A 23156-nucleotide genomic window follows, 5' to 3' on the forward strand; every position below is an offset into this window, starting at 1 on the left:
CGGTACGCCCTTAAGAAAAATCCTATAACCACTCTGTTTTTAATTTTGTTACTATGTGCTGAGTAGAAATGAATCACATCGTCTTTATTGGTGCTTTTCCTGTAGACCGAGAATGATACCTTGCTACCTCTCCTCTAAATCACCATATCCAAGAAAGCTAATCTGTTATCCATCTCGTTTTCGATAGTAAACTGGATGTTTGGTTCGACATGATTCAACCTACTCAACTTGTCATCTAATTGTACCTCTTTCGGAGCAATGACAAGGACGTCGTCCACATACCTCAGCCAAAGCGTGTCTTTACCCATTATCCTTATGAAATAATCTGTCTCTTAAACTTCCATATACAATGAGGCTAGAACTGCACTGAGAGGACTACCCATTGCAAGTCCTCGGTGTTGTCTGTATTCATTTCTGTTGAACATGAAAGGACCAAACTTCACACATAGAGACACTAATCTTAAGTAATCACTTTTCCCCACTGGTAAATCATCCTCATCCAAACTGTCTACCACCTTCTTTGCCGCTGCCAACGCCCCTTTTACCTTGACATTCGCAAAGAGCGCAGTTACATCATAACTAGCCATCACTTTTTCTGAAAGATCCATATTCTTTAACCTTGTGATCAGATCTCCAGAGTTTTTTAAATGGACATTACTTATCGAGCCTAGCCTCTGTGATAGTGGTTTGGCTAGGCATTTGGCCAGTCTGTGCGGGGCGCTCCAGATACCAGAGGTGATGGGTCTCATCGGGACGTTTGGTTTATGGGTTTTCGGAAGTCCCTGCATTATATATATATATATATATATATATATATATATATATATATATATATATATATATAATATATATATATATATATAATATATATATATATATATAATATATATATATATATATACTGTATATATATGTATATGTGTGTATTTACCTAGTTGTATTTACCTAGTTGTATTTTACGGGAAGGGGAGCTATGCTCGTGGGGTCCCGTCTTCATATCTCATTTTATCTAAACTATTTTTAAATTCATGTATTGTTTTTGCACACACCACTTTCTCATCTAACTTGTTCCAACTGTCTACTCTGTGAGGAAAGCTGTTCTTTTTCAGATCTCTTCTATAGCTGTCTTTTTTTATTTTCTTTCCGTGTCCTCTTGTATTTCTATCATCCCATTTTATCAGATTCTCTCTATCAGTAATTTCTATGCCTTTCATGATTCTGTAAATAGCTATCAAATCTCCTCTCTTCTTTGCTCTAGTGTCTGTAGTTCAAGTTTTGCTAGTCTCTCTTCATATGATAGTTTTGAGAGTGTTGGTGCCAATTTTGTAATTGCTCTTTGTATTCTTTCAAGTTTTTTTTATACATTTTTTTTGTACTTGGTGACCATATCGTTGCTGCATATTCCAATCTTGGTCTTATCAGGGTGATTAGAATTTTCTTCACCATTTCTTCATCCAGGTATGTAAATGCAACTTTGATTGTTCTTATTAAATTATAAGTTTCTCCAAAAATCTTATTTATATGTTTCTCAGGTGACATATTATTCATAACAATGACTCCCAGGTCCTTCTCATTTTCTACTTTTTTTATTCCTTCTTCTCCCAATTTATATGATCCTGTTATTCTCTTTTTGCTTTTTCCAAATTCCATTATACTACACTTTTTTGTATTGAACTCCATCTCCCACTTCCTACTCCATTCCTGTACTTTATTTAGATCACTCTGTAGTGACTCACAATCTTCTTCCGTGTTCACTCTTTTCAGTAGTTTTGCATCACCTGCAAAGAAGCTCATATAGCTTTCAATTCCTTCATCCATATCATTAATATATATAGCAAACATTATTGGGGCCAGAACTGTTCCTTGCGGAACACCGCTTATTACTTCATCCCATTTTGAGTGTTTGTCTCTCATCACTACTCTCATTTTCCTTTCTTGCAAAAAGTCTTCCATCCAATTAAGCAGTTTGCCCTGTATTCCTCCTTCAGTTTCTAATTTCTTAAGCAACTTCTTATGTGGTACTTTGTCAAAAGCTTTTTTTAGGTCTAGAAATGCACAATCAGCCCATCCATCTCTTTCTTGTATTATATCTATTAGCCTTGAATAGAAACATGATCATCCTTGTCTGACTCCAAATTACCTTGGATTTAGCAAGTTGTTTTTTTTCTAAATATTTTACCCATCTACTTTTGACAATTCTTTCACAAATCTTTGCTATTGTACTTGTTAGAGACTGGTCTATAGTTAGTAAGGTCTTCTTTATTTCCTCCATTATATATAGGTACTATATTTGCTTTTTTCCAATCTTCTGGAACTTTTCCTTCTTTCAAGGAACTGTTTATTATGCTATGTATTATGTCTGCCAGTTCATTCCTGCATTCTTTCAAAATCCAGTTTGCTATTTCATCTGGTCCATGCGATTTTCTGACATCAAGATTACTCAAGTGTTTCAATATTTCATTCTTTGTTCTATTTCTTTCATAGGGGGGACTTTCTCTTTCCATTCGATCTCTTCAGGTTGTATGTATTCCCTTGTAAACACTGATTTAAAATGTTTGTTAATAATTTCTGCCATTTCAATTTCCTCTGTGTATGCAACTCTTCCTTGTCTTAATTTCTCCAAATCTTGTTTTTTAGTTTGTTGTTTACAAATCTGTAAAATAGCTTTGGTTGGTCTTTACATTTTTCTATGACATCTTTTTCATATTTTCTCTTTTCCTCTCTGCACGTTTGTACATATTCATTTCTATAACAAGTATATATTTTCCATTTTTCAGGTTTTTTGTCTTTTTTCCATCTGGTCCAAACTTTGTCTCTCTTGTCTTTTAACTCCCTACAACTTTTGTTGTACCAGCATTTTACATATTCTTTTTCTTGTTTTTGTCTTGGGACATACTTTTCCACTCCTTTTTTTATAAATTTTTGTCAAAATATTCCATTTCTCTTCCACTGTTGTTTCTTCTTTGTATATTTCTTCCCAGTTTTCTTTTTGGAAGAATTCTCTTATTTTATCAAAGTTTGTTTTTTCGTACATCATTCTTCCTTTTCTATATTGTTAATTTCTTTTCATGTATTTTTCTTCATTTAGTTCCAGTTCAATCAATATGTGGTCACTTCTACTTATTGGTGTTTTATACTCAATTTTTTCCACTATTCTAGGTTCATATGTAATTATTAGGTCTAGTCTCGATGGTTCTTCTTCATTTCTATAGCTAGTGTTTTCCTGTATCCACTGTGTCATTGTATGGTCAGTAATCATCTCAAGTAGAGCGTTTCCCCATGAGCCGTCTCCACCCTTTACTGTCATCTCTTCCCAGCAGACTTCTTTGCAATTAAAGTCGCCCATCATAACTATTCTTCCTCCATCTTCCATTATCTTATTTAATGTTATCTTTGTGTCCTCTAACATACTTTTATGTTCACTCTCTTCCCACGAGGCTGTTTTTGGAGGCACATAATTTATCACAAACTTTCTGTTCTTCTTATCTCTGTCTTCCACTTCGATCATAATCATCTCTACTGTATTCTTTCCATATGTGACACACCTCACGTTTATATCCTTCTTAGTCAGGAACATAACACCACCCCCTTGCTTTGTCTCTCTGTTTCTAATCCAATAATTATATGTATCATGTCCTACATTGTTGGGTGGTAGTGGACCTTTTAATTTTGTTTTTACAATTCCCATTATGTCCGATTCTTTTTCCTTCAGATAATCATTCAGCTCATTCAATCCTGTTATTAATCCATCTATATTTGTGTAAGACACTCTTAGTTTTCTGCCACTTCCATTGTGTTCTCTGTTTCCCTTTTGTTTTTCTCTAGTATGTCGAATTTCCTTAATTTCATATTCACTACTCTCCAATAGAATTTCTCTTTTTCTGACTCTGTTCTGTTCTCGTTTTTTCCCTTAGCTTGTTGTCTTTTCTTTTTTTCCTCCTCTCTTTCCTCTTTATTTATTTCCCTTTTTATCCATACCTTTTTATATTGTTCACTTGTTGCTAGTTTCCCTGTTTTCGATAAGATATTCTCTGCCGTCGTTTGTGACCTGAATTTAATCTTAATTGGTCTGGTCTTATCTGTACTATACTTTCCGAGTCTAAACTTCTCTTCGATTTGTTTCATTATTTCTGACTCGTCTTCCTGAACTAATTCAAGTAAACTTCTTACTTTTTCATTTTCCTCTTTGATTCTTGTGGTTCTGTCTGGGTTATGTTTCTCTTCCATTCCTAATATAATTATACATTTCTTTTTATCTGCTAAGTCTCTTACTATATTCTCCTTCTGTCTCATCACTTTAATAACTGAGTCTTCAGTTTGTTCTTTCATTTGTTGTTTAATTATATCAGTAAATGCAACTTTACTGTTTTCTTGGATTTTTTCCAACCCTGTTTGTTGTCCTTACTATTCCTCTTTAATTCTTCATTCTCCTCTTTTACTTCTTTTAACTGTCTTTTTAATTCTTCAATTTCATTAGTTAAGTTTTTGTTCGCCTTCTCTATTTCTTCCAATTTTTCAACTCTGTGCGCAATGTTGGTTACATTACCGAACCTATCCTCCCAATGTTCGATCATCTTATCAAGTTTCTCCTCTAGTCTTGTCAATCGGGGGAGGTTGGTATCCCCCCCACCCTCTTTAAATCCCTGGAAACTATTATCATCACCTTCCACTGTGTTGCTCTTATCTATACTTCTAATCTTTCCATTTTTGTTGATCCCGTCCTCTCCAAAGTCATCGTCTTGAGTTCGCCTCTTGTTTACAAATCTCCTGGCCTCCTGGACCGTGTCTCTCTCTTCCTCATTTCCTTCCATTTCCCTCAATATCCCTTCCCTTCTTCTCTATCACTTCCCCACTATTCCACGAGCACTCCCCTTCCCTATAAATACAAAAAGGCACTTCCTGGACGTTGAGATCCACGTAGATTTTCCTTTTTCCTCGGAACACCAATTCTCGCCGTCCATTCGATGAAAGGGTGTGTGTGTGTGTATAATTAAAATTTGCAGCAGCTTCCGCGTTCACGAGCTTTTGCTGACATTCTCGACTTTTCTTATGCTGGCGCGTTGTGTCGTGCTAAGTTTTCTAATTACCTGGCCAAATAGCATTGGTGGTATAAGTAAAGGCATGGGAATTATCTTCTTAATTTCTATGCAGAGTTTTCGCCTAGCAGTTAGGCATCTTCAGTGCTAATGAGTACAGTGAGTGGGGATGATTATACATACACAATACACAGATCACAAACACTTCAGTGCTGATCTGGTTAACCAATCAGGAAGCAGGGCGCGTAGCGCCGCCCTCGGGCCAAGCGGCCGTAAACCTAAAGCGTAGCTCAATGTCTTTTGATGTAGGGATAGTGAATGGGTCTGGAGTCTGCCTGTTTTTGGTAGGGTTTTTATCTTTTATGTATAAGGCTTCTAGGATATGAAGGCGTGTGCGGTGTGTTTCTGTCTGTAAAATAGTGATGCCCTCCTCCAAATTCTTTCTTATCAGTGGGGTCTGATGCACGTCTTCGTGGTGTCATTTGATAGCGCCATTGGAGAGGTGAAGGGTGAGACCCCTCGTGAGCTTCGTCGTAGTCATCCCTATATATGTTTCATTGAGGGCTTCACAGTTCCCTTTTCTGCAGGAGTATTCATACACGAGATAGCTATGTTGAAGTTCCGGTGTCCTCTGGCAGGGGTTGTTCTTAATAAGGAGATGGGATGTCTTCATGTTTTTATAGAAAATAACCAGTTTTGTCGTTGTCGTTAGTAGGTTTCACGTCTCTGTAGATGATTTTTCTAAGGGCTTCCTCGTCGGCTCTATAATGGGTGGACATGGTGTTTTTGTAGAAGATTTTTATCCTGGCTTCTCCTACTGGCTTTTCTGCTGGGGTTGAATACCATCTGTCAAGGTGCCTGTTGATGGCGATTTGCACCTTGAGAACTGGCTTCAACCTTTACATCTAGGAAAGGGAACTGCCTACTGATGATGTTCTCTGAAGTGAAGTTTAGGCCGGAGACGAGCTGTAGGTTGCTCCTCAGGTCTTCAAGCTCGCTACGATCCCTCACGAGGACGAAAATATCGTCTACGCAACGAACGTATATGGGAGGCTTTCTGGTAGTACTGAAGGCCTCTCTCTCTACCATCCCCATGAAAAAAATTGATGAAGAGGACTCCAAGGGGCGAGCCTATAGCCACACCATCAACTTGTCTGTAGAGTTGTTTATTTGGACCATAGAAAGGGGCTTCCTTGGTACAAATCTCCAGTAGTTGGCGTAGGAGATTTTTTTGGGGATCTTCAGCTTTGTACAGGGTACACTACCTGTAGGAGTGTTATGGTATGCTGAACTCAGTAAATGTGTATCTTTCACCCGTAATGACCCATGTAATACCATATTATTTAAACCTTGCATCTGTTTTCAGTTGTCAATGAATTAATCTGTTGCTCCTGGCCTCTCTTGTAATCAGCAACAGCCTCTGGTCAGGACCATAAGTCACACAGGAAAGATATGTTATTGTCTGAGGATTGTTGGCATGGGTGAAAAGTAGATGCATGCCTTGGCTGGCTAATTCCCTTATAAGGGGGTAAACGTATCTTGGTATATAGTCTTTTAAAAAAAAGTATGTCATCATATGCAAATAAAGTTAGGCTCATTATTCATGCTAATAACATTGAAGTGGTATAAGTATAATGTTTTCTCTTTGCAGATGGACAGTATCACAGGATAAGAGTGAGAAGCCAGGCATCAAACAGGCTGACTATGATAGTGTTGTCAAAGAAAAGACTGACATGATGATTGTCATGATTGTGTTTGTAGTAGCCACATGCTTCCTTGGCCTTGGCCTTGCCATCTTCTATTTCAAAAAACGGTAGACTTTTATTTCTGTAGTTACTAGTTGTGACATTTTATATCCCATCCTAAGAGTGGTCATGATCACAAATAAATTATTATCTGTCAAACTTTCATTTACATTTACAATAACCAGATACCAATAATGAGTACTTGCATGTGGTGGTCCTGCAAGATGGGGAGTAAAACTTACTTTTTTCAAAACTTTTCAACCCCTTCACCTTCAGTAGAAGGTGCAGCCCAAGGGGGCAGACCCTGTCTTTATACTGAAGTCAAGATTTGTCTCTATTTACTTCAATTGTATAACATTTTTTCACAGTTGGTGACACAGAAACAATCCCGTACAGTCCCACAGCAATCAAACTGTTCCCCAGCCTGGTAGATAAATCATATGAGGAAAGACTAATATTACTGGGTCTGCCAATTTTGAAAAATTGAAAAGAAAGAGGTGATATGATTACAGAATTCAGGTCACTAAAGGGGATAGGTTGTATTGACAGAAGAGATCTCCTTATTAAAGATGGGAGGGGATTAAAAGGTTATGAGAGCAAATTAAGAGAGACCATATCTCTTAAGGATGTAATGAAATACAGTTTCCCAGATAGATGCATAAATACTTGGGATAGCTTAGGAAGTGATGTAACCAAAGTTCAAATAATGGAGAGTTCAAATATAAATATGATAATTAGAAGTCAAGGATATAGATTAAATTGGAACCTCTCTCAGGTTCTTCTTGTACTCCTTTTCCTTTTCTTTCTCATTTAAGCAGTTTACTCTAAGCACCTCCCCAGCTTCTGTCCTTTTCCTCTTTCTCCATCTATCCTCCACTCTCCTGTTACTTTTTACAATAAAAAATTATCTGATATTCCCCCACTCTCTCCCCATAGAACATATACAGTACATCCAAAAATTTTCCCACTCTTCTGCTCATCACCACTATATGTTCCATTAGCCCCTTCCATACGGTGCCGCATACGTAGGCGGCATGAGGAGCAAGTGGATACGCGAGGCTGCCATATCGGCGTCTTGATTATATTTATTGTAGTTGCCCCTGCATAATGACATACTCTCTAAACCAGTGGTTCCCAAACTTTTTTCTGTCATTTCCCCCTGCACCCAGGTCAACTATCCAGATTTCCCCCTTCATGTGTAGCAGGGAAAGAGTAGTTAAAATACACTGTGACTATTTACTAATTTATTTTTCAAATGTACAAATATACTGATAAACAGGCATTCTCTCTCTCTCAGACATGAGAAAATCCATCAGAGATTTTTTTTAGTTAGTAGGTAGTGTAATTATTTCCCCCTGGTAGCTTCAAATTTCCCCCCCCAGGTGGAAATTTCTCCCAGTTTGGAAACCACTGCTCTAAACTGTCTTCATCACATTTTCTATGGTTATCAATATTCACGGGTGAAAGAGAGAACGATCGATATAAACGGTGACTATATTTTACGATGCGAGTATTATTACGACACATCGTACGTCTCAAGACCGAGAGAATACAAGGTCTACTCATGCGCATGTTGTGACGTCATCAGAAGTGGAGCCCACAGAGAAAATGGTGAAAACGTAAGTGAAAATGTTAGGTAAAAGAGAAAACGTACAGGCACCACAGAGTTTCTGGGAGACTTACCTATTTCATGTTCTGCAACCATTAAAATGGGGGTTCCAATTTGGAAAAATATTCTTGTGGTTTATTTTTGACATATTTGATAAAGAAATTTAAAGGTTAATCTTTGTGTAGAGGGCAAACAAGTATCCAAGTCTATGAATCCATTTACCACAAACAATTATCTTTGTCTATGAAGAAAACGATTTGCCAAACTTAAAGGATATGGCATGAATTATCGATGATATGTAGATGACAGCATGCCACTTGTTTAAAAACAATACACATCCCTGTTTCGGTGGTATGGTTACCCAATACCCAATATGGGCGTTTCCTTTTTTCATAACTTTTTAACACTGTCTACGTTATTTCATTGTTAAATACTAATTATTCTTATTTCCATCCAATGTCAATATCCCAAGAAATAACAAAATTAGGTACAAATTTAGTATAAAACACGGTAAGTAAATATTACATTTCCGATTTGTTTACATGAAACACTGACATTTCATTTCTTGTAACAACGACCCATGTACATTACATGATTGATGACTGAATTTTGAGTGCAACAACTTTTATTGTGTAATTATTGTATTATATTTTGATGGGTTAATATAAACAATCACAAAGTTTTCATTCAAATGTCGATATTTAACTAGCAGATTCAATTTCTATCCACAAACATCATAGGGCAATGACGCTGGCTACGGAAGCTAAGCTGGAATGCATTTGCTTCAAAGTGCCGACTGCATATGTAAGAATTGGCTGGATTAAATCTTTCTGCTCGTTTGCAAAACGTAATCCACTTATTTCTCACATATTCATCCTTTGGAAATCTATGGTAAGTTATTTCAGACCCTTTCACATGTGTTTTTCTGCACCCGGACACTGCCCAATGGGACGGCATAATTATTTTAGTTACGCATAAATATTATAAAAGAAAACGGAGACACGTTCCCGACTCCAGCCACACCTGGACTGAGGCCGGAATTTCAATGAACCCTCGGCCAGGTACTTCTAGTGACGTGACTGCGCAAACGACCTAAATACTGGTTAGCTGTTGAGTAGACTTTGTATTCTCTCGATCTTGGTACGTCTAGCAGGTAACGCTGCCCGTGAAATATTGGTCCGTACTGAAGAGGTTACCTCAACCAACAAAGTTAGGAAAGGATTTGGAGATTTAGTTGGTGTTGTTGTTGTTGTCGTTCCCTAGACTGTCTGTCCGAGCAGTCCCGTCTCCCCAAGGAAGGCCACGGCCGAAACTGGGTTTTCCCACACATCCATTATAGAGTGTATGTTGTGTTGTTTGCGTGCATGATTGTGTATAATGCAGTCTTCCATTATGTGTTGTATGGTATGGGGTGAAGTGTTACATCCTGGGCAGCTGTTCACAACACGGTCATCCAGCCTCTTCTGGTAGCTTAGAAGTGCTGGGTGGTGACCGCATCGCAGTCTGGCCAAGTGGACTCTGTCCTTTCGTGGGAGAGAGGATTCAGAAGGGTGGATATCAGGGGGTCTGGCATGCAGCAGTGTGTTGTCTTTCAGTGTGTTAATGGAGCGGTGAGTGATATGATTATGAATATGTTTCCGGAGGCTGGTATTTGGTGGTTGTGGAGGAAGAGAAGAGAGTATCTGTGCGTAATAAAGGTCTTTGGGTGTAGTTTTAATGTTTCTTGGTGTGTGTGGGTGTTCTGCTATGTAGTGTAGCGGGTGTGATGTGTTTGTGGTGGCTGCAGCAAGTGTTTGTGTGCCTCTCATGTCGAGGTGGTCCTTGACTTTGAGGACTTTTGTTTCATGGTGTAAATGGTCTGTAGGTGTTGTATTTGTGCAGCCTGTAATTGTTTTTAGGGCTTTGTTTTGTATGATTTGAAGGGTGTTGTGGTGTGTCTCACTGAGATTAGGAGCCCATGCAGGACTCGCATAATTCATCACTGAGCGTATGCATTGTTTGTATATTGTTATATTAGTTTCTTTGTTTTATCCAAATGTTGTTCCAGTGATTGACTTAAGTGCGTTAAGTCTAGGTGTGCATTTGATTTTTATGTTTGTGAGGTGTTGTTTGAAAGACATGGATGTATCGTATGTTACACCAAGAATTTTCGGTGTGTTTGTGTGTGGTATTAGAGTGTTGTTGATGTAGAGATGAGGTATGTATTTGTGTTCTTTTGTCCAGTTGGTGAGAAGTGTTGCTGTAGATTTGGTTGGAGCTATTTTGAGTCTGTTTGTGATGAACCATGTGTTGAGTGTGTCAAGGTAAGGCTGGATTATTTCTGCGGCTTTGTCTGTGTTACGATGTGTGCATGTGATTGTTATGTCATCTGCGTAGGAAGAGATTTGTATTTCTGAGGTGTCTGGTGTGGGAGATTTAGTTATAGAGATATCTTTATGATATATTCATGTTTGAGTATTTTTTTTAGAACAAGACAAAGTTTATGTAAATTTTGTCCAAGTAGTAGATGAACAAAAGGATGGCCCTAAGGTGGGTAACCAAGCAAGATTGCATTTTAGCTACATTGGTTTTAAGTAATATAGTGTTTGATGCAATAATTTAAAGTACAATTACTAATGAATGGGGAAGATTGGAATGGTAGGTTCTAAGGAGAAGGCAGAAGGAAGGAAAGATACTTGCTCTAAAGGGCCCTACACATGCTCAGACTTTTACTCAGACTTGTCTGCACAAACCATGTATGCGCAGACAAGACTGAATGTGTGTAGAGGAGATTTGTGGTCTGCGCAGACCATTTTTGGTAAATGGATTCATAGACTTGGATACTTGTTTGCCCTCTACACAAAGATTAACCTTTAAATTTCTTTATTAAATATGTCAAAAATAAACCACAAGAATATTTTTCCAAATTGGAACCCCCATTTTAACGGTTGCAGAACATGAAATAGGTAAGTCTCCCAGAAACTCTGTGGTGCCTGTACGTTTTCTCTTTTACCTAACATTTTCACTTACGTGTAAATAGTCACAGTGTATTTTAACTACTCTTTCCCTGCTACACATGAAGGGGGAAATCTGGATAGTTGACCTGGGTGCAGGGGGAAATGACAGAAAAAAGTTTAGGAACCACTGGTTTAGAGAGTATGTCATTACGCAGGGGCAACTACAATAAATATAATCAAGACGCCGATATGGCAGCCTCGCGTATCCACTTGCTCCTCATGCCGCCTACGTATGCGGCACTGTATGGAAGGGGTTAAAGCCCTATCTACCACCCTTCCATCCACCACCCTCTCCCATCTCTACTTATTTTTTACTTTCTTCCTAAACACTTTATATGCTATCATCAATGCTCTAGGCACATCTCCACCATCATCTCTCCACTACAATTTTTTCCTGGAACTCCACACTTCACAACCACTCCATCTTTTGGTTCATTTCCTACCCTTGCATTAATATCTCCCAGTACCACTACATTGACATTTCTCCCCAAACCCTCTATGCACTCATTTAGATTTATCCAAAAAGCCTTCCTTTCATCTATACTCTTCTCACTATGTTCATATGCACTTACAAAAACCAACATCTCCCCAGTTTCACCTTCATCCACATTAACCTTGAAGAAACCTCCTTCCACTCCACCACACATTTACCTATCTCTTTACTTACTAGTATAGCCACCCCTTCTCTCCCTCATCCTCTCTTCACTCCTGACATCCTCCCAACTACACTCCCAAACTCGCACTACACTCAACAAGCTGATCCCTCTGAAACTACTACATTTACACTTGTCCCCCTTTCCCTTGTAAAATGGAACTATACAGGCACTCCTCCAGTCCTCTGGCACTCTACTCTTAAACAAACATTTAATAACCTCACCAGCCAGTCCACCATAACTGTACCTCCTTTCTTCAGACATTCTGCATGGCATCCATCCAGACCAGGTGCCTTACCTGCTCTCATTATCTTAACAGCTGCTTTCACTTCATCCTTCCCTATTTCTCCTTCATTTTCCTCTCTCATCACTCTTGTTTTCTTAGCACTTCCCACTGCAACTACCTTTCCCTCCCTATCCTCCTTCACATTTAGCAACTCTCTTAAATACTCTGCCCACCTTCCTCTCACTGCCTTCTCATCCATTATCATCTCTCCATCTGCACCTTTTAACTTTTTTTCTCTACTTGATTTGCCGCCTCTTCCTTTTTTTATTTCCTACCAAAACATTTTTTTATTACTTACAAAATATTCTGTCATACTCTTACCCCATTTCACATCTGTTATCCTCTTTGCTTCCTTTATTTTATGCTTAACTTCCTTCTCTTTACTATATACCTCTCATATGATTCCCTCGTCCTAATTTGTAGCCAATCTATGAATGCCTGCTTCTCCTCTACACCCTTCTTTGCTTCCCTATCCCACCACTCACTACCCTTCCTTCTATTTTCTCACACACCGTATTTGCCAACCTTATGACTCCCTCCTTGAACCATCCCCATTCCTCCTCCACTCCTAGTGCTACTCTAACCTTTATACCCTCCCACTTCTCTCTCAGCTTCTTCTTATACTCCTTTTTTTTTTCTCATTTAAGCAGTTTACTCTAAGCACCTCCCTACCTTCTGCCCTTTTCCTCTTTCTCCACTCAATTTACCTTCCACTAGAAAATGATCTGATATTCCCCCACTCTCTCCCCTTCAGACATACACATCCTTAACTCTTCCTACCATACTCCTGGTCCATTAACGCTCTATCTACCACCCTCTTCCATGTGTACTTATTCTTGACTTTCTTCCTAAACACTATATTTGCTCTCATCAACTCTCAAGACACATCTCCACCATCAATTCTCCACTACAATTTTTACCTGGAACTCCATACTTCCCAATCACACTGTCTATTGATTCATTTCCTACCCTAGTATTAAGGTCTCCCAATACAACTACATTGACATTTCTTCCTAATCCCTCTATGCACTCACTTATATCTACCCATAAAGCCTCCCTTTCCTCTACGCTCTTCTCACTACCAGGCCCATACGCACTTACAAAAACCCACATCTCCCTTCCCAGCTTCACTTTGATCCACATCAACCTTGATGAAACCTCCTTCCACTCCACCACATACTTACTTATCTCTTCACTTACTAGTATAGCCACCCCTTCTCTCCCTCGTCTACTCTTCACTCCTGAGTACCTCCCAAACTCACACTCGCCCTTCCCTTTCATTTCAGTTTCACTCAAAGCCAGCACATCCATCTTTCTTCTCAAAAACATGCTGCCTATCTCTTCCCTTTTACTCTCATCTGTACCACATCCACGCACATTAAAAGACCCAAACCTTAGGGTACTGGTTGGAAAACTCCCAGACCCTCTCATGCCTTTACGTTGTTTTAGGAATGTCCCCTTTTGGGGCTACAGGTAGCAAGACTCCTAATACCATCCCCTGTCCCATTTCTTGTCGCCGTTTACGACTAGAGTGGAAAGACTTGGTGGTAGCCTTCTCTTCCCCCATCACAGGGTAAGCAAAAAAAAGGAAATGAATATTCAGAGAAATGGTACAGGACAGTAACAAGGAGTTGGGGACAGTCGTAGTATAAAAGTGTCATGATTTCTCTATGAAGAGAGTTTTCCTCTATCACAGACAAAATGATGTGTGGCTCTGGTCCATAGGGGCACCCCATGTTGACCCTAAAGTATCAACTGCATGCTACTTTGTCACAATAACATGCAGCCAATATCCCAGACAGGTCAAAGAAACCCCTGAAATTTCTTAAAACCAATTTATCACCATCCATTATAAGAGTCTGAGTAAGCACTCAAATGTAGTTTTGTTCTGAGATCTTTTAGTTAGTAAAATACAAAGTTTGCTCAGCGACTCCAGTAATTTGAAAGGAAAATGAATACATAAAAATATAGACAAACTTTATTAATAATTTTTTACAGTATGATGTGTCCATCTATGATACGCTACTAATTCTATATGCAGCATACCTGATATATAAAATTACAAGCAAGACCACAATTACAATAATGGCCATTTCTTGTGTCCAGAAAAGAACAAATATATACATTATCACAAAAACCCACCCTATATCATGATAATAATATCAAATAATAAATTATAATAATAAATAATAACTTGCCTCATGTTTCACTGACTGGAAACCCACAGCCCCACAGTAGCATATAACAATCCTTGGACTCTCCTATAGATCTCTGAGAAGAAATGATGGAGGTTTTTGATACAAGTACAAGGTGCTACCTAAAATTTCCAATAATCTGAACAGTGGGAGTAAACTGGATGTATCATGGGTTTCTGCTGTAAGTTGAAACAAGCCACATCCTAATTAGCGTGCCAGTGGGTGAATGGATGTGTTGACAAATTATACTAAATTCTTTAGTGCCTTGTTCTGGTGGTTCAGCAATTTTACAATGGCAGATCTCAGTGAAAAAACTCCATCAAATGTTGCTTCATGATCTACAGTCCACCATCTATTTCAGGACGATTTTAATGACAATGCCACAAGCCAAAGCAGATTTTTTTTTTGCCACAAGCATTTCAAGAAGGATGAACATTTATTGAAGATGATGAGCATTCTAGATGGCTGTTGACAAGCACAACACCAGAAAATAATAAGAAAGTACATATATCTTTGTAGATTATAAATGGAGTATTTGTGATGTGATATCATTGGAATGTTATATGGGAGGGTTCAATCTTTTGTCAGACTTGCTGAATGTAAGACATACATGTACTAAGGGCTCTTTCCCCCTTACCAGGGAGGTAGCCAAAGTCAAAAGGCATAATTCCATTCCCATCAACAACCCCTCCCTCCCTCTCATCTTGGCTCCTCACAGATGACAGGTCATTCCTACACCTTGTCCATCGCCCTGGGTCAGAAGAAATGCAGCAAGACACAGCACACCCACAGCAAAGCCACTTCATTTAATAAAAAATAAAATAAAATAAAAAACATGCAGAAACATTGAAGACAGGGAGAAATCCCTTTGGGCTGCATCAAAATATCCTTCACATATAACCACTCCCTAACCCACCCCATCCTCCACCCACTCACTTCCATTCATTACAGTATCATCTATACACAGCCATTCTCCACTCACCCCTATCTTCTGCTTTCTCCCTTCCTTCCTCACCAGATATCCCCCTCTTGCTCAACACCCCTTTCACTCCATCCATCTCATCCTCTGTTGCACCCTCACATTCACTTCATCCACCTCTGTCGTCCACACTTCTTTTACTAATCTTTCCTTGTGTCCAAACTATCCCAATACTTTCATCAACCCTATCTCACATCTCCTATTCCACCCCTGCTCTCCTAAACTCCTTGTTTTTCACTCTATCCAACCTTAATCCCTACCATACTTCTCAACACATTTAAACTCTTCCTCTCTTATGTTCCTTGTCTCTGCCCCCATACAATGCTGTTGGCACAATCACCCCTTCATACAATCTCCTCTTAGCATCCATTCCCAAATGTCTATTTCTCATTACACTTTTTAATCCCCCAAGGCACTTGCTTCTCTCATTCTACAATCTACCCTCACCTCCACTCCTCCCTTTCCTACCACATGTGCCCCAAGTATATAAAACTATCCACTTCCTCCAGCCTCTCTCCTTTAAGACTCGCTTCCAAATTGCTACTATCCTTTCCCTCATCATCTTACCCACATTTACCTTCAACTTTCTCATCTCACAACCTTCCCAAACTCCATCATTAACTCCCTTAATTTCCCCTCTGATCCTGCCACAAGCAGTGTTGTCGGCAAACAACTGGCTTACCTCCCACATTTCTCCATTTTCTTTAACCATCTACAATCCCTTGGCAACTACCCTTGCATTTATATATCTGCAGAACCTTCCACAGTGCCTTCCTGTCCACCGTTATAAGCCTGTTTCAAATCCATAAAGGCCCAAAAAATATCCTTACCCTTTGCTAAAGCTTTCTCACATGTCTGTCTTACCACAAAAATCTGATACATACAACTCCTACTTTTCCTAACCCACTGTTCCTCACCAATTACTCCGTCTGTTCCTTTCCTCATCCTCTTAATCAAAACCCTCCCATAAGCCTTCCCAACTACATTCAACACACTAATCCCTCTGAAACTACTACTCTCACATTTATCACCTTTTCCTTTGCAAAGCGGAACTACACAGGCCCTCCTCCAGCATTCTACCCTCCCTTAGACACACACTAAACAACCTCACTAGCCAGTCCACCATCACTGTACCTCCCTTCTTCAGACACTCCTCATGACACCCATCTTACCCAGATGTCTTACCTGCTCTTATTTTAATAACTGCTAAGAGTTCATCAGGGGGTACATGATGTTGCAATTTGCTGGAACCTCATAGATGACCACAACTTCATTTTTAAGATTACATCTGGTGATGAACCACTGATTTATGACTGAATTTGAAACAAAGCAGAAGTCATTATAGTGGAAGTCTCATTTCACTGAGGAAGAAAAGAAAAATGAATGCAAATTTTACACCAGTGAAGTACATGTCAATAAACATCCATATGGAATTCCTCCCCCACAACAGTCAATGGAGTTTTACTTTTGATGTGGTTGAGAGAGCATCCATGGCAACTGTCCAGAAAAGTGGGAGGAGAAATGACTGCATTCTTCAGCACAACAATGTTCTTGACTATGCATGACTTTAAAAGATGTGGTGGTACTGCACTTGAGCACTAATTGAACCTGGGTTCAATTCTCACCCAGGGCTTAAACTTTCAGCATCTCTACTATGGGACCAGGCACTCTAACTCTGGTGGGCAAGGAGTTTGTGTGTATGTGTAAGGTCACAACATTACCAATAGATTGGGCCATATACAAGCTCTGAGTTCTCATCTAGGAGGGTAATAGCTGTGAATCACATGTCCAACATGTGATCCAAGACAGTGGTAAATCACCAATATATCATTTGTTGTCTGTCAGTTTCCGACTTCCAAAAACACAGTACCTGTATCTATTCCTTACCCTTTTCACCAAAATTTGTTTCCCTGCAACTTTTCATGTTCCCCAAGTTGAAATTCCAATTGAAAGGGCATCACTTTGACACACTTAAGGAAACCCAGAAATAATCTTGGGAGGTACTCACGACTGTCATGATGGAAGACTTCCAGGGATATGTAGAATTGTGGAAAAAATGCTAGGACTACTGCATACATCCTCAAGTAGACTTCTTCATATGTGGCAGTGAAAATCAAGAGGTACAGTAAATAATTTTCCTGCAATGGTCAAATTGCTGGAATTTTTTGGCAACACTTTGCATTGGTGTGGGCAACTTTCTAGCTCACTGGTTAATATGATGGGGAGGAGGAGGGTAGCAGTCTCCAAATGCCAGCAATTGTGTAAAAAAGGTGGAGAAAATATATTAAAATTTTACAGATACCTTGGGTCCTATCCAGACACTAAGTGCTGGTCCCATGGGGTTGTACTTCCAAATGGAAGCAAAGGTATTGATCGGATTTGAAGATAAGTGGCAATGAGATGGTTATTTCCAATGTCTGTCTTACATGACTACCATAAACTGGTGCCCATCATTGGTCCCTCCACCCTATTTACATATGTTATATAACTTAGATTATTTAAGTCCTTACTTGAGCCAACATATGCATCTAAAGATTTCATCTGAGGGAATGTTTCCATATTTCTTTTAAACTGACTTAATAGCTATATTTCTATGCAAATGGCATTATTTCTTTTCTCTTAATCTTATAGTCTATCCATGCTGTCTGGTTCCTGTCTTTTATGGTTCAGGGCTGGCCCTCTAAAGAAATGTAGGCAAGTGTTCAAGGTGCTAAAGATCTTTAGGGGTGCAGTACAAGTGAATAAAAATAAATATATTGCCATACATATGCATCCCTTCACAATTTTCCTCCACACGTTATTATCACTTCCACTTTCCTGTTCTACTGGTATCCGAAGCTCTTTCCATCCAATCCACCTATCCACCTCATTCTAGGTCATCCTCAAGCTTACTCCACACATTCCAGCTTTCCACACTCTTCATTACTCATTCATTCTTTCCCATGTTTAAACTATCTCGGCAATATGGTCTATCTGGAAACTTTCTTCCAACACCAGTCATGCCTCACTTCCACATTTCTCACGGTCCATTCTTGAAACACTTATCATACTTCTCAAATATCTTCTCTCAATTATGCTGTCAGCTCCTTTCAGCCCCTCTTATATATCAAGTCTCCACTGTGTACAGTATTGTGGACTTGTGAAACCTCCTCTTAGTATTCATTTCCAAATACAGTACTTATTATTTACTACACTTTTCAGTCCACACAGCTATTTACTTTCTTATATTTTGTAGTTCAACCTTTAAACCCACCCCTCCATTCAATGCTACATGTGGCCCCAGGTGCTTGAAAGTCTATCTCCTCCAGTATCTCGCTATTCACTCAGATTTAACCTGCAACCATTGACTTTCCTTGAATATTTCATGACTACTTTTACCAGCATTCTTTTCTTACATTTTACTAAATTCTTAATTTTTCCTAAGAATCAATCCTGTGCAAATGACAATTGATTCACTTTTCATATCCTTTTATTCTTCCTAGTTCTGAATCCCAGCTTAGCACACTTACATTTACTTCCCTGCCACTCCATCTATATGCACATTAAATAATCAGAGTAACATTGCAGCACAAGCCAAGGGGATGGCGGTTCAAATCCTGCCACCGTCAAAGTTGAACCAAGGGCATGTTCATTAAATTCCACACTACAAAGTGCTCTGTAAGGGGCACCATCCTAGCCTTCCGATGGGAGGAGTTCATGATGTTAAATCACATCACCATTTATTCTCACCAATTTTAACTCGCATGCTCTACAATTCATGTAAAAAGATTGACTGCTTTCAACAGGTTACCATATTCCATACATTCTCTACTCACTTCACTATATGACCTCACAATTTCTCCAAGCTGATGAATGCCTAAAATATTTCTAATAAACTACACATCTTCAGCTAGCATAATTCTATTATGAAAAATCTAAAATACACATGACAACAATAACAAAAAAATAAATAAAAAATATGTGGAATTGGATGTACAGTTATGATGCCAGCAAAAACTGTACACCTTTTATAAATATTGCATACAATTGGATCTTATGTATATTAAGGGCTTTCATAGGCAAAGGTAAGCGCAAGGTAAATGGGGTGGGGATGGGAGGGGGCCCAACTAGTCTTGCTATGGGCTCTACATAGGTCTGAGCCAGCCCTACCAAAGTCAATGATGTTCTTGGATTTATCAATATACTGACACACATTAGAAATTTTGTTTTGATTGATGCTAGATATTCTGTTCAGCTAAAGGGTTGAGTCAAGACTGAAAGGATTCTCCATGGGATCAAGATTCCCTTTGGTCTAAGGTCTACCACTATGCTAAATGAAGTTGTCTGGCATCAACCACACCAAAATCTCTAAAGTACACTATCATGACTAAGGGTGAACAATTTATGAACAGAAATTGGACTGATTCTGCACAAAGCAGTGCACTATTCCCTCAGGTAAAATCTAATCATCCTTTTATGATGACTCACCTGGTAGAACTACATTACAGCACCAGGATGGGACTTTCAAATGCCATTTGTAGACAAATCCCATACCACTTCTCATATACACTGACAAAAAAATTTTGCTTCTCCCCTTTTTACACTAAATTTATAATTTACGTATTTTGTCTAAAAATATCTGTTCAGGTGAAGTGTGGACCATAGGGTTAAACAAATCTCCACTAGTAGGCCTCCTTTTCTAGTTGTTTCCCCAATGAGCTACATAATTATATAAAACCAAATCTACAGAATATATTACCTTATCTAAGAGATGAATTCTAAATAAATGAAGATGGATCACAATGCAAAACAAAAAGGAATAAAACACTATCTTACTTCTAACACCCAGTGTATCTGAATTTCCTTATATTCTCCATTTAATTTCCCTTTCGTTTCTTATTATAAAGTCACAAAGTAACGAGCATAAAAGATAACAATATAAGACAACCCTTTACCTTCCTTAACTTTTGGTGGAAGTTCATAAAGTTAGAAAAAGAATGAAATCTTTACAAAGTACAAAAAGAAGCCTCAGAAATGTTTATTTCAAAATTCAGAATTTCTAAAATGGAAAACCATACTTTACATTCCATGTTTTTCTTTGTATAACAATAATTACAAGGTGCAAGTATATACTGCAAACACCTGAATACAAGAAACACATATGAAAACTACACAATGCTAACAAAAATAATTATATATATATATATATATATCTGTATGTTCATGTAAAATGAAGTACAAACACCAGTCAATGGTTGTAAATACATACCCGTTCATCACTGAAATTCTGGTTTTTCTTTGAAATTAAACAAAGACCAGTAATGAAACACTGGCATCTTCAAGTTCCACAATTACGCTGTACACAAATGATCCCTACTCCTATACAACTGAGCCTCATGTCATATTTCTAGTTCTGATACTTTTGGCATTAAATTTCAAAAGCATACACAAGAAGATATATTCCAACACTAATTCTTCCTGTCTTTCAGTCTTCCCCTAGCACTTCTATCAAAATCACAGATACCATGAAATAGGATCCTTCCTGCACATTGTCAACTATTTGTTCACACAAATTGGTGGCTGAGAGCATTCTCAAACTTCCTTTCTGTGACATGATCATGCAAAACTTCATCCAAGACAGATTCCCCATTTTCTTCACCACCTAAGTGGCGCACTGCAGAACCAATCATGCTTCCCATCACACCAAGCAGAGCCCCTCCATAGCCAACAGGGTCCACTGTTACTATGGATGCTGGTTCCTCAGTCTTCGGGGGAACACCATGGAAGAGGTCATTCCAAGCAAAGGAATTAAAATTACTCTCTCATTAAACTTCAGCAATGTACAGTATTTCATAATCACTTATCTTAGTAGTGTTTCATAATGTAGTAAACTTTAACTCAAAATCACTTATCATCTGTTCTCCATATAAATACAACAAAATGAAAAATGCAACAAGCATAAGCAAAGAAAAGAACATACAACCCAATACTTCTAACACAGCTGAATCTTCATACAGGACAACCATATAATAAGCATGCACAAGCAACAAAAATATGACTAAAAATTAATGAGTAACTGTTAGAATAAAGTTTGAAAATTATATACCTGCACATTTACACTAATACATAAAGGATATTTGCATACAGCATTGAACTTCAGCATTTCTTAAGTTTTAATCCAAAATTTAAAGAATGGACCAGGGAAGATGAATAAAGAAGGTATTCAAAAGGGGAAAGAGAAACAGTGGTACGAGGAAAAAAAAAAAAAAAAGCGTAGGAGCGGTCTGGAGAAATAGGATGGACTACAGTAAACCCTCAATATAAAGGACAATATGAGGACGGATCTGTCGTTATATCCAAAGATCCGATATAACTGAAGACCCATTATATCCAACAGAAATACCAGGCAGATCCATTATATCCCAAAAGTTTGTCTGGTATTAGAAATTAGTAGGATTAGAAAATACAGTAAACCCTTGATATAATGGACAATATGGGGGACCAGGGTCTGTCATTATATCTGAAGATCCGTTATAACCGAGGATCCCTCGCTAAACAGATGAAAATCCATTATAGTGAGGGTTTGTCCAGTCAGATTTTTTTGTCCGTTATATCTAATATGCAGTATATCGAGATCCATTACATAGAGGGTTTACTATATATATAATTTCTGTAGACAGAAACAGGGTAAAATAGTCATTGGGTTACCTGCAGTACTGAGGTTAGTTTATCAAAATATTTACCATCATCCCAACACAATAATAATGATGAAATGTATCATTAAAATATCAAAGCTTACTAACCTGTTTCAAACTTCTACAATAACCTACTACCAGTATATCACAACACATCCACACACACTCAGACCACAAAACAAATGTTAGATCAACCCTCCATACTTCATAATTCATCCGATTCTCCCAGACATCAACCTAACCAAGAAATTTCTCCGACAACATGCAAGAACCACACTGGCATGACTGTTTAGGCCCTCACCAGGGACAGAAATGTACACACTCAAGCCACTTTTCTTCTTACAAGGGGTGACCAAGTCAAACCACACACCAACTATACAGATTAAAACCCATTCAACACCCCTCCCACCTCATGAATGAAGAGTCACCCCTATCCTATGCTACACTGCTCAGGTTAAAGGCAATGCAGTGAGACACAGAATTAATGCAGATACCTAGCCACAGACTCTGCCTCAGATGCAACCACCACACATGAGACTGTGTCCCATCCTACAATACCCCAGTCTTGCACAAGTTCCAACTGGTTTGGAGGGTGTTTGAGATGTGGATAATTTGGTAGTGCTTCTGAGGTGGAGAGCATAAAACTACGTTTCCTATACAATGTGTTACTGTAGTTTTAGGTTAGGGGATGGTTCTCTTCATTGAGCAATAAAAGTGGAGGATTGTGGTCAGTCAGATGGACCAGGGAAAGAGCAAAAGGTTTCACATGAGAAAAATGCAGTGAGCTAAGAGAGCGTTGGAGTTGGCCGTGTGGTGGGGTTGGAAGGATTGGAGGAACAGGCTGTGTGATGGATACTCATACTGTACTCATGGCTAAACTTGGTGAGGCTGCTGAAGTGGGAGTGCTTGGAGGGGGATTATGCTGGAGTGGCAGATTGTACAACCTCTATTCAAGTGGTACCAGAGTGGAACATCATTGATGT

The 23156-nt window shown here is 38.7% G+C and overlaps 2 protein-coding genes across 6 annotated transcripts in view; one reads left to right on the forward strand and one right to left on the reverse strand.

Moving 5' to 3' along the window:
* LOC143032821 (juvenile hormone esterase-like) overlaps positions 1-6940 on the forward strand; it is a 55670-nt gene extending 48730 nt beyond the window's left edge. Inside the window, exon 15 of the mRNA XM_076197902.1 lies at positions 6688-6940. Coding sequence (XP_076054017.1) covers positions 6688-6853 — 166 coding nt within the window. The 3' untranslated portion in view covers positions 6854-6940. The remainder of the gene's footprint in view (positions 1-6687) is intronic.
* The window catches only part of Tbc1d15-17 (TBC1 domain family member 15/17), an 82398-nt gene that overhangs the window by 21993 nt on the left and 37249 nt on the right, over positions 1-23156 (reverse strand). For 2 of the 5 annotated variants that reach the window (XM_076197898.1, XM_076197897.1), the window contains one exon: positions 14292-21243. The exons of 1 other annotated variant lie outside the window; for it this stretch is intronic. In XM_076197898.1, coding sequence (XP_076054013.1) covers positions 21043-21243 — 201 coding nt within the window. In that variant the 3' untranslated portion in view covers positions 14292-21042. Of the gene's footprint in view, positions 1-14291; positions 21244-22084; positions 23118-23156 lie in introns of those variants that run through there. 2 more of the 5 variants (XM_076197901.1, XR_012967134.1) reach the window with 2 other exon arrangements.

The sequence above is a fragment of the Oratosquilla oratoria genome, chromosome 14, assembly GCF_046742065.1.
Source record: "Oratosquilla oratoria isolate Oo_2021 chromosome 14, ASM4674206v1, whole genome shotgun sequence".
NCBI lineage: Eukaryota > Metazoa > Arthropoda > Malacostraca > Stomatopoda > Squillidae > Oratosquilla > Oratosquilla oratoria.